We start from the raw sequence: 14,044 nt of genomic DNA on the forward strand, positions 1-14,044 counted from the left end.
GGTTAACCTTGTTCCATTGCATAGTCCTAGCTTTAGATCAATATTTCTCAAAAGCATAATTGCAATTCCAACCTTCAATCTTATCTTGTGATGTGGGAGTCCGAAAGCATTTATTGTGTTGAGAAATTCTAGAGTGTGGACATCATCAACAACATCACAATTACCATTCTGTGTCAATGGAGTATCATAGCTCAAATGTGTTTTCTCTTCACCAATGATCAAATCTAACATGTAATCGTTGATATGATCCACTATTGAGTTTGTTGGAGCAAGTATTGCTTTGTCCTAAAAATATGATATATCAGTCATACCATCTAACAGGTTTGGATAAGTGCTATCAACAATGGATTGAACATGATTGCCTGAACTATGTATAAGTAATTCCGGAGGAATCTGAAGCGATATATCCACGTCATTTATGAGCCCAACGTTCCCATCACCAATTACAAAAACCCAAGCAGAGAACAATCTTCTTTCTTCAATATCAGTGTCTGATGATCCACTAAGTAGTATCATATTTTTTGTAAGGGTGAGAACTTCACAATAATTCCATATACGTGAAGAATTAATTGTGGCATTTTTTATTTCTTGCCTGGTGGCTTTCGGCACAACAAGGAGAATCTGTCGGAAGTCTCATCCAAAAACAACTTTTCCGCCAAACGGAATGTGCTTGAATCTCTTGTCAACATCTCTCATCACATCGCGAAATGATCGATCAACCGCTTCGAAGCAATATCGGTGCATCATAGGAGCTTCATCCCATATAATGAGTTTTGCCTTGATTATTAACTTAGCTAAAGGTGAATCAGAGTCTATTGGACATGTTGAAGCTTCGTGGATAAGAATAGGAATGCCAAATCTTGAGTGTGCGGTTCTGCCTCCATGTATGAGTAATGCTGCTATGCCACTTGAATTAACTATTATAATGATTTCACCTTGTGATCTCAATGCAGCTCCCATAGCCCTCCATAAAAAGGTTTTACCTATGCCACCGTAACCATAGAGGAAAAATACCCCAGGCTTGTTTTGGCTTACCCTCGTCATTATTGTATCATACACATTACGTTGCTCTGATGTCATAGAAGACATCAATCTTTCATGTTCTTTGCCTAAAGCCTTTCTATCATAATTCAACTCTTCATTTATGAGCACATCTTGTACATCAGGAACTAATGCACGATCTGCACGTGGCATTGGAGGATAATCTTTCAAACTCTTTCCAGAACTTTGCAGCATGATCTCAATATCTGCTAATGCATACGCTTTTTATACGGATATCATAATTGCCATTATAACTGATTATCAGTGCTTTTAACAATAAAGGAATTATAGCTAGGTATTTTTACTCGCGTGTTTTTAATGTAAATGACCATAGTCTTCTATTGGTAGGAATTCATGTTTTTTGCAGCCATAAAAGCAATTATTGAGTTTTGTAAAATTTGTTCAGTATTGAGTTTCCTAAAATTTGTTCATTATTGAGCAATTAGTGTAATTGCTCGCAACTACCTTGCTACGGTCACGGTGAAATTTGTTCATTATTGATCAATTAGTGTAATTGATTTGTAATTGGTTAACAGAAATTTCGATTAGCAATAATAATGAGCAAATAATTTGTTCATTATTAGTGCTTTCGATTAGCAATAAATTCGATTAGCCATAATTACCAATAATGGTCGATTATTAGGTTGATTCAAATGATATGCTTTTTATACGGATATGATAATTGCCATTATAACTATTTATTAGTGCTTTTAATAGCAAAGGAATTATACCTTGGTAATAATTGGTAGAGTAATTAGTGCTTAATGCATAAAAGCAATTTAAAACATTTCTTATACGAAAACATGCCTTCTATAAAAGTTTTCAATTGCCATTAACGACGTTTTCAAGCCATTAACTACGTTCACAATTGCCATTAACAGTACGTCACAACTACTGTTAAAAATCGAATCAACTTTGATACATGTTTATTTTTGAAATAAGTACGTCATAATTGCTCTTTAACCGGTAATGACTGTTAGAGTAATTAGTGCATAATGCATAAAAGCAATTTAAAACAATTCCTATACGAAAATATGCAACTTAAAAGTTTTCAATTGCCATTAAAGACGTTTTCAAGCCTATAACTACATTCTCAATTGCCATTAACAACACGTGATAATTAGTATATTAAAAATCGAATCAAAGAAAACTCTTTATAGAAAGTTTTTTTACATAAATGACCATTGTGCTTTTATTTATATTAATTCCTATTAATTGCAGCAATTATAAGAATTTGCACAAAGTTATAGGGAGAAGACAACTCTTTATAGAAAGTTTTTTACATAAATGACCATTGTGTTTTTATTTGTATTAATTCCTATTAATTGCAGCGATTATACGCCTTAAATGCGTATTGCTTTGTAAAATTATAGGAAATAATTCATGGACATAGTCACTTGTACCGTGGATTGCTGCATAGTGAATAAAAGCAATTAAAACAATTAAATGCAATTACTGCACGGATTTTGGAGAGTCTTATGCCTTTGAATCGAAAATTTTGCACAAAGTTATAAGGAGAAGACAACTCTTTATAGAAAGTTTTTTTATGTAAATAACCATTGTGCTTTTATTTGTATTAATTCCTATTAATACCAGCAATTATAAGCCTTAACTGCGTATTGCTTTGTAAAATTATAGGAAATAATTCATGGACATTGCATGTATTTGAAAAAATTTAGACTTCAGAAACTAAAACTAAAAAGTGACAGCAGCTACAAATCCTTAGCCGTCGAATAGAAATTCGTTTCGAGTAATATGTATTTTCAGAGAGTTATAGCCTAACTGTAAATTTCAAATAGAATTTCCAACATCTATGGAGTATATTTACAATATGACAACAATCAAATTTATAAATCAATTTTATTGATGCAAAGCTGATAATAGTTGAAAATAAAAAGTAAATTACTCTTTCTTTCAAAGAAGAAATTAAACTATCCTTTGCTAACTTATACTATTATTAATAAAAAACTCCAGTCATGCGTTTATCAACGCTTGGATATGATAACATATTTTTTGTCCATGACGCACTTGCACTTGAAAATCAAGACGTCTCCGCCGTCAATACCATTGGCAGCACAAAAACTCGTCCAACCTCTTCCGAACATGACATTTGGTACGGGATCATCTGTATATTTGAGTCTCACAGGAATGATGTTGTCATAAGGTCCGCACAACATGACGTAATCGTGATGCTTCACTCTAAGGAATTTGCCAAAAGTATCGGGTAGTTCCTAATAAAAACAAAAAATTCAGATTAACATACAAAAATATACCTAGTTAAAATAGCATATATGAACATCTAATTTAATAGCATTAAAAATAAATAAACAACCTTCGGTGATTTTGTCGATCTATATCCAGCGATAGGAATTTCAAAGGTACAATAACATGATGGCGCCTCACTCATGGAATGATACGGTGGATAATCAACTGGAGTAATGTTATGAGCAAAAACAAAAATTTGAAATCTACTTCCACCAAGGTACTGGAAAGCAATAATCTTACTGCCACTAAATTCGTAGAATAATCGCAACGCACTCCAACCATCTGTCAACAACGGCCGACTAACTGATTTGTTGAACATGACACTGTGAGTATTCCCATCACCATCTAGCAAGTGCCATTGCTCCGGTAGCTCGTAGAAATATTGTGCGACGAAAAATGGTGGTAGTTCTCCGACATCCTAGAAGTCAGACAGTGTACTAAAAAAAGGAAGAACAACTGCAATCATGATTTCAACAACAACAAAAAATATTAAATCATAAAGTGAAACAAACCTGTCTTTGTACATGCACTGTGAAGAACGAACATTTAACTTTAGTGGTAAAATTTGAGGGAAATTTCACCCTGAAACACATATCTTCCTATCACTCTATCTCGGATAGCAATCTCAATGGTAGGAGATGATAATGGTGGGAGATGACAATCGTTAAGAGTTATGGTGGTTTTATTAGCATTAAATATGTTTTCATTGGTCATTATGACCTATCTGTATGAGAGAGGAAATGAATTTGAATCAACGGTTGAGATTAAAACAGCAATGTATATGAATCAACGGCTGAGATTAAACTCCAGGTTAGGAGGGAAAATAGCTAGAGATTAGGGCAAACATGATAGCTAGACAACTCTAGCTTTTATAATAAAGGATATGTTAGGCAATAATTCAACATAATGGGCATCCTATCCTATTCCATAACAAAAGTAACATAATTTTTCACCCAATTTTTTTTGTCAAAAAAAAATGATTTTTCACCCAATTTTATGTTATTTTCATTAAGTAGACTAGAAAGTGAAAAAGGAAAATCTGATTTTTTTTAATTATAAAATCATGTGTAAAAAAAGTTAAGAAAAACAACGTTGTGTCACAAAGAGTTGCCCATATTAGAAAACCACGGGTCAATGCATTAGAGTTGCCATGGTGACATCAAGCCATTTTTAAGACAAAAGATAGGTTGACATAAAAAAACGATGGTTTGTTGATAACAGACATGAAATGATTGCAACTTACTGTTCTGTTTTGCTTTCTTTCCTCTTTGTCTCACAATAAGAATGCTGATGCTGCCTAATTTTTGAAGGAACTGTACCTCTTCCATGGTCCAACAGGGTGAAGATTGCACTTGGGGCTGCTAAAGGATTGGCTTTCCTCCATAATGGTCCAGAACCAGTCATCTATAGAGATTTCAAAACATCAAACATTCTGCTTGATACGGTATGTGCTATAATAAGCGATATCGGGTCTTTTAGGAAGAAAGCTTTCTCTATCTTTTTCTCTTTTTTTTGGTTAGCTTCTAATGTGTAGTGTTTTATAGGAGTATATCGCAAAGCTTTTAGATTTCGGTCTAGCAAAAGCAGGACCTCAAGGAGACAAGACACATGTTTCAACCAGAGTTGGAACTTATGTTTATGCTGCTCCAGAATATGTCATGACAGGTAAAAATGTAGGAGTAAACAGCTTGAAAGGACAAGAAAAAAATAAATTAACATTGTAGTCCTTAAAATTGTAAGAGTTGTGAGTTTAGTCCTTCAGATTTCTGAAATATAAATTTAGTCTCTTAAGTTGAACAATGTAACATACTGAATTTGATTTTATACATCAATAATCCATCCAGGCACCATAAAATGCAGTAGAAACCTTTGCAAGACCTACGAGGACTAACCGGTTATGTAATTTTCTGTTTGTATTTTCACCAGGACACTTAACTTCTAACAGCGATGTTTATAGCTTCGGAGTTTTGTTACTCAAGATTTTAACAGGAAGAAGATCGATGGACAAGAAGCGTCCGAGTGGGGAGCAAAATCTTGTTTCATGGGCTAGACCATATTTAGCTGACAAGCGAAAACTGTACCAACTTGTTGATCCTCGCTTGGAACTAAATTATTCTTTAAAAGCAGTGCAGAAAATTGCTCAGTTAGCTTATAGTTGCCTTAGTAGAGAACCTAAAAGCCGTCCTAACATGGACGAAGTTGTGAAGGCTCTGACACCATTGCAGGATCTTAACGACTTTGCTATATCAAGAAAGACTTACTCAAAGCTTGTTGCATAAAGTTATACACTAAACAAACCAGACCACTTTGTAACAATTCAGTGGTTTTGGTTTATTCTTTGAGCAAAAAAGGAAATGATTTGTGCTAGAATCTTAGAAATCTTTATAACATAAGACAGACATTCCATATAATTCTTATATCACAAGTTAAAGAGAAAACTCACTTCTGAAAAGATGATTTTCTAGACTTCCACGAGTCATAAACTCGTAAACAAGAAGCCGCTGATCATCTTCAATGCAGTAACCAATAAGTTTCACAAGGTTAGGATGGTGAAGCTGTCCAAGAAAATCAAATTCAGCCTGCAATAAACAAAGTGCAACGTTACATGCTAATCTCCACCATGTCCTACACAATTTCTATATGACATCAATTTACTAACCCAAAGCCATATATTTTACTAACCACCCATTCTCTATGGCCCTGAAGACCATCTGGCTTCAAGCTTTTGACAGCTACAGACCAACATCCACACTTATTGTTATCCATCTCCATGTTGTTGTTGGGTTTTGGTTGGTTTGTTGTGATGTTTCAGAAGTTTGTTGTCATGTTGTTGTTGGATTTGCAGAAGAGAGAGTAAGCGTGAGTGAAAAGGGAGAAGAGAGAGTGGTGATGGTGTATGAGAATGAATTGCAGCAGGTAGGAGGCATCATGATCACCATCATCGCAGATTCGCAGTGTGTACAAAAAGAACTTTTTTGCTACCACCTTTTTGTGCTGTGGGGATGGGAATTCAACACTTTCTCTTCCTTTTTTCTAACCTCTTTGTTTGCTCCAATTTACCAAAAAAACATGATAATAAAGCTCATGTTTGTCTAATGAAGTTTTTGCATTTGTTACTAGATACCACTCATGTCTTTCACCACAATTATTCATTCCTATCACACATTTTGAAAGAGTAAACCACCAAAATAGTTTTAGGTGCTCTCTATAATCATTTTTGAGAATATTTAAAAGTGTGTTTGATTTTGAGTGAATTGATTTTATAAAATTGATTCCGGATAAATTTGAGTTAAATGTAAAGTGATTTATGTTTTGATGTTTTTATATAAGAGTTTTTCTATCATGTGCAAATTGTTAAGAAGTTAAATATAGTAACTTTGTCTTGGAACTTGTTCATTTTATATTAAACTAATATGGAGCCCGTGCCAAGCACGGGTAAGTAACACACTTATAAAAATATATTTTATGTATTATTATGTGAAATATATATTATGGTTTGGACTCACACTCAGTGCATCTCTTAGCTCATTGAATCCCCTTCTGAAAGATACACTCAAACTCAATATTGATGATGGTAGCTTTTTAGAATAGTTTGGTTGTTTAGGTGTTGGTGGTGTTGTTCACAACCATGATGGAGATTGGATAGCTGATTTTTCTCACTATGAAGCTGAAGGTGATGCGTTATTAGCTGAGTTACGCGCTATCCAGATAGGTCTTGATTTTTGTAGTAAAAAAAGGCTATGTCAACATTATTTGTGAAAGTGATTGTTTGGAACCGATTGACCTGATTATTGTTGGTCGTGATCATATGTTGCACATTAGATTGCTGACATCCTCCACATTAGAGATGTTTTACATGAAAATGAAAATACAACATTGATGCATGTTTTTAGAGAACAAAATATGCGTGTAGATTTTATTGCTAAGGAAGGATCACATGCAAGATGCTCTGCTCACTGAAACTACCATCCGCTTGACAATTTATTTATACAAAACAGCTTATTACGACCTCATTTTCAAAAACCGCTTATTCAAAACAACTTATTTATACCAAACAGATTAATACGATCTCATTTTCAAAAACATCTTATTTATACAAAACAGCTTATTACGACCTCATTTTCAAAAACAGCTTATTCAAAACAGCTTATTTAAGCAAAACAGTTTTCAAAAACCGCTTATTCAAAACAACTTATTTATACCAAACAGATTAATACGATCTCATTTTCAAAAACATCTTATTCAAAACAGCTTATTGATACAAAACAGCTTATTACGACCTCATTTTCAAAAACTGCTTATTCAAAACAACTTATTTATACAAAACAGCTTATGACGACCTCATTTTTAAAAACAGCTTATTCAAAACAACTTATTTATGCAAAACAGCTTAATACGATCTCTTTTTCAAAAACAACTTATTCAAAACAGCTTATTGATATAAAACAGCTTATTATGATCACTTTTTCAAAAACAGCTTATTCAAAACAACTTATTTATGCAAAACAGCTTAATACGATCACTTTTTCAAAAACAGCTTATTCAAAACAGCTTATTTATACAAAACAGCTTAATCAGATATCTTTTTCAAAAACAGCTTATGCAAAATAGCTTATTTATACAAAACAGCTTATTACGACCTCATTTTCAAAACAGCTTATTTATCCATAACAGCTTATTATCACCTCTTTTCAAAAAACAGCTTATTTATGCAAAAAAAACTTATTCAAAACTGCTTATTTATGCAAAACAAATTATTATGACCTCTTTTCAAAAAACAGCTTATTCAAAACAACTTATTGATACAAAACATAAGTTGTTTTTGAAAAAGAGGTCGTAATAAGTTGTTTTGCATAAATAAGTTGTTTTTAAAAAAGAGATCGTAATAAGCAGTTTTGAATAAGTTATTTTTTGAAAAGAGGACGTTATAAGTTGTTTTGCATAAATAAGTTGTTTTGAATAAGAGGTTTTTGAAAATGAGGTCGTAATAAGCGGTTTTGTATAAATAAGTTGTTTTGAATAAGCGATTTTTGAAAATGAGGTCGTAATAAGTTGTTTTGTATAAATAAGTTGTTTTGAATAAGCGGTTTTTTAAAATGAGGTTGTATTAAGCTGTTTTGTATAAATAAGCTGTTTTGAATGAGCTGTTTTTGAAAATGAGGTCATATTAAGCTGTTTTGTATAAATAAGTTGTTTTGAATAAGCAATTTTTGAAAATGAGGTCGTAATAAGTTGTTTTGTATAAATAAGTTGTTTTGAATAAGTGGTTTTTGAAAATGAGGTCGTAATAAGCTGTTTTGAATAAGTTGTTTTTGAAAAAGAGATCGTATTAAGCTGTTTTGCATAAATAAGCTGTTTTGAATAAGTTGTGTTTGAAAAAGAGATTGTAATAAGGTATTTTGTATAAATAAGCTGTTTTGAATAAGTTGTTTTTTGAAAAGAGGTCGTAATAATCTATTTTGTATACATAAGATGTTTTGGATAAGTTGTTTTTGAAAAAGAGATTGTATTAAGTTGTTTTGAATAAGCTGTTTTTTTTAAAAGAGGTCATAATAAGCTGTTTTGTATAAATAAGCTGTTTTGAATAAGTTGTTTTTTAAAAAAAGATCGTAATAATTTGTTTTTCATAAGATAAGATGTTTTTTAAAAAGAGGCCGTAATAAGTTGTTTTGTATAAATAAGTTGTTTTTAAAAAGTGATTGCAATAAGTTTTTTTTTTTTTTTATATAAATAAGTTGTTTTGAATAAGTTGTTTTTTAAAAATAGATCGTAATAATTTGTTTTTCATGAGATATGTTGTTTTGAATAAATTAGAAGTTAAATTACGAAGTATAACAATGTATTGATTTTAAGAGGAAAAAAGGTAAAATAGTAAAATTATAACATAAGCCCTCCATCTCATTTCCTTACTGGCTTTTTAACTCCCAAACAAGGGGAAGGTTTTCCCTCCTCTCTCCCTTCCCTCCCTTTCCTTCCCTTCCCCTCCTTAGCCTTTCTTTTCCTTCCCCTCAAAACTCGCAAACAAAGCCTAAGACTCGTTTCGCACTTCCTTCGGAGCGTGTGAAGAATGGAAGCGTACTTGTTATAGATTTGAAAGGTGTGCTAGTTGATGGTGCCGTGAGCAGATCCGGTCCGGTGAGCAAATCCTCAATGGAGTCTAAGACGGAGTCTAAGGTATTCCTGTCTTTAATTGAGTTTAGCGAGAACCTAAGAAAGGCATCCCACGATCCTCGTGTTTCTGCTCTCTTTATTCGCATACACATTGATTTTGAGTGTCGTTGGGGTATGGCACAGGAAATTGGTGTTGACATTACCAATTTTAGAAAATCAGACAAGTTGGCCATCGCCTTTGTTCCAACGACCATTTATAGAAGGCTTTACATTGGTTGCTTTTGCAATGAACTATATTTACCTCCGCCAAAGCCGGAAAATGGTAGTGGTGGTCCTTCAGGATTAGAAAGTGATAGTGGCAGTGCTCAACAAGATTTAATTGATTATAGTTTGTATGTTGAAACTGAGGTGATAGCCATGGGTAAGTATAAACAAGACACTCCGGGTTCAGCAGAGAAGATTGAGTCGGATGATGCAATTGTTTCAGATGTTATTTGTCACTGGCTTGGTAAATTCTCTTCCTTAAGAGGATTATCATTGGAATTTTTGCTTGATTTTCTTCAATCTGGTGACCAATTTGATTTGAGGAATTGGGTAGTTGCTGGGCTGATAACAGGTTTATGTGAACCTGATGAGCTTATATCGAGTCTTAGTAGAAAATTTGGTGATTTGGTTGATTTGAAGCAATATTCTCGCGTTCGAAAATGGACTGTTGGACTAGTCGAAGGAGAAGAAAGGATTGCTATTATCCGAGTATCGGGAGGTATAAATCCCTCATACTTGATACCAGCCGATGATAATATTATTACAAAGATTCGTCAAGTTCGGTCATCCAATACTTTTAAGGCTTTGATTATCAGAGTTGATAGTCATGGCGGAGACATGTATACCTCTGATCTTTTGTGGAGGGAAATTAGGCATGTTTCAAGGAAAATACCTGTCATTTGTTCAATATATGATCATGGTTATAGTGGTGGTTACATGGTAGCAATGGCAGGGAATGTTATTGTTGCCAATGAACTCAGCTTAACAGGTAGTATTGGTGTGTTTCTAAGTCGTGCCAACTTTCGAAACGTCTATGCACTGTTGAATAATAAAAACAAAGAATTTTTTTCAAGAGGCTTATTTGCTGGAGTCCATGAAGCCGATCACTGACGCTGGTTGCCACTTGAAACAGAGCGGCACATGAAGGGTATTGAAAACTCATACAAATCTTTTCTAGATAACGTCGCATTATCAAGATCATTAAGCGCATATCACACCAAACAGATTGCTGAGAGAAGGATTTGGACTGGCAAGGAAGCATTATCCAATGGTCTAATCGATGCATATGGAGGACTTTCGCATGCTATTTATATAGCAAAAGTGAAAGCAAAAATACCCGCGGATACACTTGTTAGACTTGAGGACCTGTCCAGGCATGATCAGTCTGTTTTTGAGGCTTTAAGGCGTCACATCATTCAGTTTGCTGTATTCGTGTTTGAGATGTTTGAGGAGTTGTACAGGAAGATGTAATTTCTTCTATTTTATTACTTTTAAAAGTCATTGTATAGTAGGGATTAAATCTTCAATCATTTGTATACTAACATTACTATTTAGTTCATCAATAATATTCAGGTCTTATTATTCTTTTTTACTGCTACCTAAACTCTCATAAATTCAAAAGATTTAAAGTAATTTTTTGTTCCATACAGGGAGAGATGATACCCTAGAGCTGGATAATGAGGGTGGTGAGTGGATTTTTAAATTTTATCATTGCTTACATCTTTTCACTTTATTACAATAGGATACATGTCTTATCGAACCATATGAATAATACCTCATGAGCTGTGTGTATGTTGCTAGATGTGTATTTATAGCCTTTTGTTTCAAGGGGTATGGTAATTTCATTTCAATTTGAGTTCCACTTCATTTTGTCTTCTTCATATTATGTCTTGTTGTCCCGATAACATTCTTAAAATAACTCTTAACAATAATAACTACTTTACAAAAGAAACACTTTCAAAATATATATATACATACAAAAAAACCACCACCGTTCTTTACTATTTAGTCTTCTTGATTCCAATTTTTTTATATTTAAAATATTTTATGTTTAGAACATATACAAATTGGAAGTTAGATTTTTCCTTGATGAAATTGGATTCACAGCTATATCTCAAACTTTAGGGCATTTGTTTTTTTTTTTTTTTTTATTGAAAAATATTTAGGTGAGTTGGCCCCAAATGATGAGCAAGATCAAAACGAAGTTTAAGGCTCTAGGAACGTTTAATAAAGTATTAGTTTTATGAGGCTCTGGAAGGTAGTTTGTGGTAGTTAGGGATCTTGCTTTTGTTTTTAAATTTTTTTCCGGTGCTGTGGTGCTGTCAAAATGCAGCGGTCTCAGTCTTAGTGTTCACTGTTTTGGTGAGGCTGTTGTCTGTTTGAGAGGTCCCAATTTTTCTGAGGTGTCTCTGTTTGTTAGGTAGCGGCGGCAGTGGTAATTTATCGCAGAAAGTTCTGCATAATGCAGTATGGTTGTCGATGTGTGGTTGGTGCGATGTAGTAGGCCGCTGCTAGTTTTTGTGCGTGTCACATATTCACGGTGTGGCTTTTTTCTTATCTTGTAAGTGTTGTGTTTCGGAAGCGAGTGGTGGTAATGTTTCTGCAAAAAAATTTCCTGCATAAGCTGTGTGAATCTCGATTGTTTCGCGGTTTTGGTCTGTAGTTTTCTCAGAGTGGCATTTTGTAGTGGAGGGGGCCACTGTATTGCTTCTTTGTTTGCATACATTGCAACTTTGTGAATAGTACTGTTTAGCATGATTTATACTAGGAGGAGTCAGGTTTAAGTCACTATATGCATCTGTGCTTGTATTCGTTTGTCTTTTATAGGACTGGTCTAGATGGTATGTTGGATGTGTCGTTGGTATGTTGGTAGTTTGCAGCAGAATTTGGAGGTGGTGCCTAGTTGCTTTTATTGTATTGGTATTGGTATGTTCTGCTTTAGAGATTGCTGACTATAGGCGGATATAGAGATTGCTGACATTTTTACCTAGGCATTAAGAATCGACCCATTCAAAGAGAATGATGCTAAGCATTATACACTTATATACATTGGATTGAAGGAGAGTGTTGTGAATACAATTCAATGTATTGGGTTAAACACTTGAGCTTTGTATCAATTTAGTGTCAGTGATCCAATTATGTGGCAGTTAGTTAGTTGACAGTTTTAGCCGTTAATACCGTTATTGCAAGTTGATCAAATTGTATTGAAAGTAACAAACTCATATTTTAATCAACAATTCATTGATGACCGCTCCTCTAAAAAAAATCATTGATAACCATTTACTTTCTTACTTTAACAAGTTTGATTCTTACCTCTAACAAATACGATCAAGATTTGAGTTCAATTCCCACATTCAACAAATACCAAAAAAATAACAAATAACCTACCAACATTAACTGTTACCTAAACTCACAAATTCAAAGGATTTAAATTAATTTTTTGTTCCATACAGGGAGAGATGATGATACTAAGAGCTGGATAATGAAGGTGGTGAAATTTGTTCTCTTGTGGCTTTGTGCAGAGCAAGGGAAGGAAGGGTTAAACTAATTTTTTGAGCTAATTTGACATAGATGCTTCTGTTTAATTTTTTGAGCTAATTTGACAAGCTGCTTGAATTAGTTGTGCATCATTAAAACTATTCTAGCTTGTAAAGTGATCTGTGATGGTTCGGAATGTACAGACTGCAGAAGATATTATCTTTGGAATGTACTTAAAAGTGACGTGATATTAGTTTTATGAGGCTCTGGAAGTAGTTTTCGGTACGCGTATCTGGGCTGTCCAGATAGGGATCTTGCTTCTGTTTTTAAAAAAATTTCCGGTGCTGCGGTGCCGTCAAATTGCAGCGGTGTGTGGCTTGCCTGGTCTCAGTCTTAGTGTTCAGGGTTTTGGTGAGGCCGTTGTCTGTTTGAGAGGTCCTAATTTTTCTGAGGTGTCTCTGTTTGTTAGGCGGCGGCAGTGGTAATTTATCGCAGAAAGTTCTGCATAAAGCAGTACAGTTGTCGATGTGTGGTTGGTGCGAAGTAGCTGCTGCTGCTAGTTTTTGAATTTTTAAGTGCAAAAATGATAAAAATTCATATTTAATTTATCAATTGTTAAAAGAAAATATATATAGTTTTTGAAAGAAAAAGTTAATTGGTTAGATATTTTAAATAAATTCTTAATCGTCAACCCGATTTAACCAAATCAAACCTACTTGTTTTTCATTGGGTTGGTTTGGTTCAATTTTTTTATTTTATTTTTTTAACTAAAAAAATATGTAAAAACTAACTTATTGGTGCGGGTAGTGCCTGAACCATAAGTCGAACAATGATTTGATACTAAAATTGACCATCAACCTGAAGATTTAGTTGGAGTACATGATTATTGTATTGTACGTGATAGAGAGCACAGTCAATCATGAAACAAATTTGGTAGGAATACTTGGCAGCCTATGCACTTCTTACCAATTATGGAGACCAGACTAAGAAGACAAATCAGACATGGGAGCTTGTTCAGCTTCCCATGTTTGTAGAATGTTAGTGTGTAGCCATACACAACTGCATAATATCTTCTGCATCACTTGCTCTCTAATCTCTCCTTAGT

At 33.8% G+C, this 14,044-nt stretch overlaps 2 protein-coding genes and 1 non-coding gene across 6 annotated transcripts; 2 read left to right on the forward strand and 1 right to left on the reverse strand.

The window, feature by feature from the left end:
* Positions 1-2,898: 2,898 nt before the first annotated feature.
* On the reverse strand, positions 2,899-6,477 carry LOC11421867 (uncharacterized). 4 transcript variants are annotated; one of them, XR_003011165.2, is made up of 5 exons: positions 5,989-6,477; positions 5,750-5,885; positions 3,819-4,710; positions 3,374-3,743; positions 2,899-3,272 (listed from the first exon to the last, which is right to left on the reverse strand). XR_003011165.2 is itself a non-coding variant. In XM_024781496.2 (2 exons), exons 1-2 carry the CDS (start codon positions 3,623-3,625, stop codon positions 3,027-3,029), a joined length of 498 nt encoding a protein of 165 aa, XP_024637264.1. In that variant the 5' UTR covers positions 3,626-5,743; the 3' UTR covers positions 2,902-3,026. The 4 variants fall into 4 exon arrangements, 1 of the variants encoding a protein (XP_024637264.1); XR_003011166.2 differs by having other exon boundaries at positions 2,901-3,272; positions 3,374-4,030; positions 4,550-4,710; XR_003011163.2 differs by having other exon boundaries at positions 3,374-4,710.
* A 2,979-nt stretch (positions 6,478-9,456) lies between these two features.
* Positions 9,457-10,454, forward strand: LOC120575787 (serine protease SPPA, chloroplastic). Its single transcript, XM_039832826.1, has 2 exons — positions 9,457-10,401; positions 10,443-10,454. Exons 1-2 carry the CDS (start codon positions 9,457-9,459, stop codon positions 10,452-10,454), a joined length of 957 nt encoding a protein of 318 aa, XP_039688760.1.
* A 69-nt stretch (positions 10,455-10,523) lies between these two features.
* On the forward strand, positions 10,524-13,224 carry LOC11422902 (uncharacterized). Its single transcript, XR_005645647.1, has 3 exons — positions 10,524-10,928; positions 11,112-11,147; positions 12,915-13,224. It is a non-coding gene; the product is annotated as an uncharacterized protein (transcript).
* The last annotated feature ends 820 nt before the right edge of the window (positions 13,225-14,044 follow it).

This window comes from Medicago truncatula, chromosome 4 (assembly GCF_003473485.1).
Source record: "Medicago truncatula cultivar Jemalong A17 chromosome 4, MtrunA17r5.0-ANR, whole genome shotgun sequence".
Taxonomy (NCBI): domain Eukaryota; kingdom Viridiplantae; phylum Streptophyta; class Magnoliopsida; order Fabales; family Fabaceae; genus Medicago; species Medicago truncatula.

Coding starts and splice junctions, on each gene's coding strand:
- LOC120575787 (XM_039832826.1), top strand. CDS start 9,457: ATGGAGTCTAAGACGGAGTCTAAGGTATTCCTGTCTTTAATTGAGTTT.
- LOC11421867 (XM_024781496.2), bottom strand. CDS start 3,625: ATGTTCAACAAATCAGTTAGTCGGCCGTTGTTGACAGATGGTTGGAGT. Junction 3,273..3,373: donor GATCGACAAAATCACCGAAG/GTTGTTTATTTA, acceptor TGTTTTTATTAG/GAACTACCCGATACTTTTGG.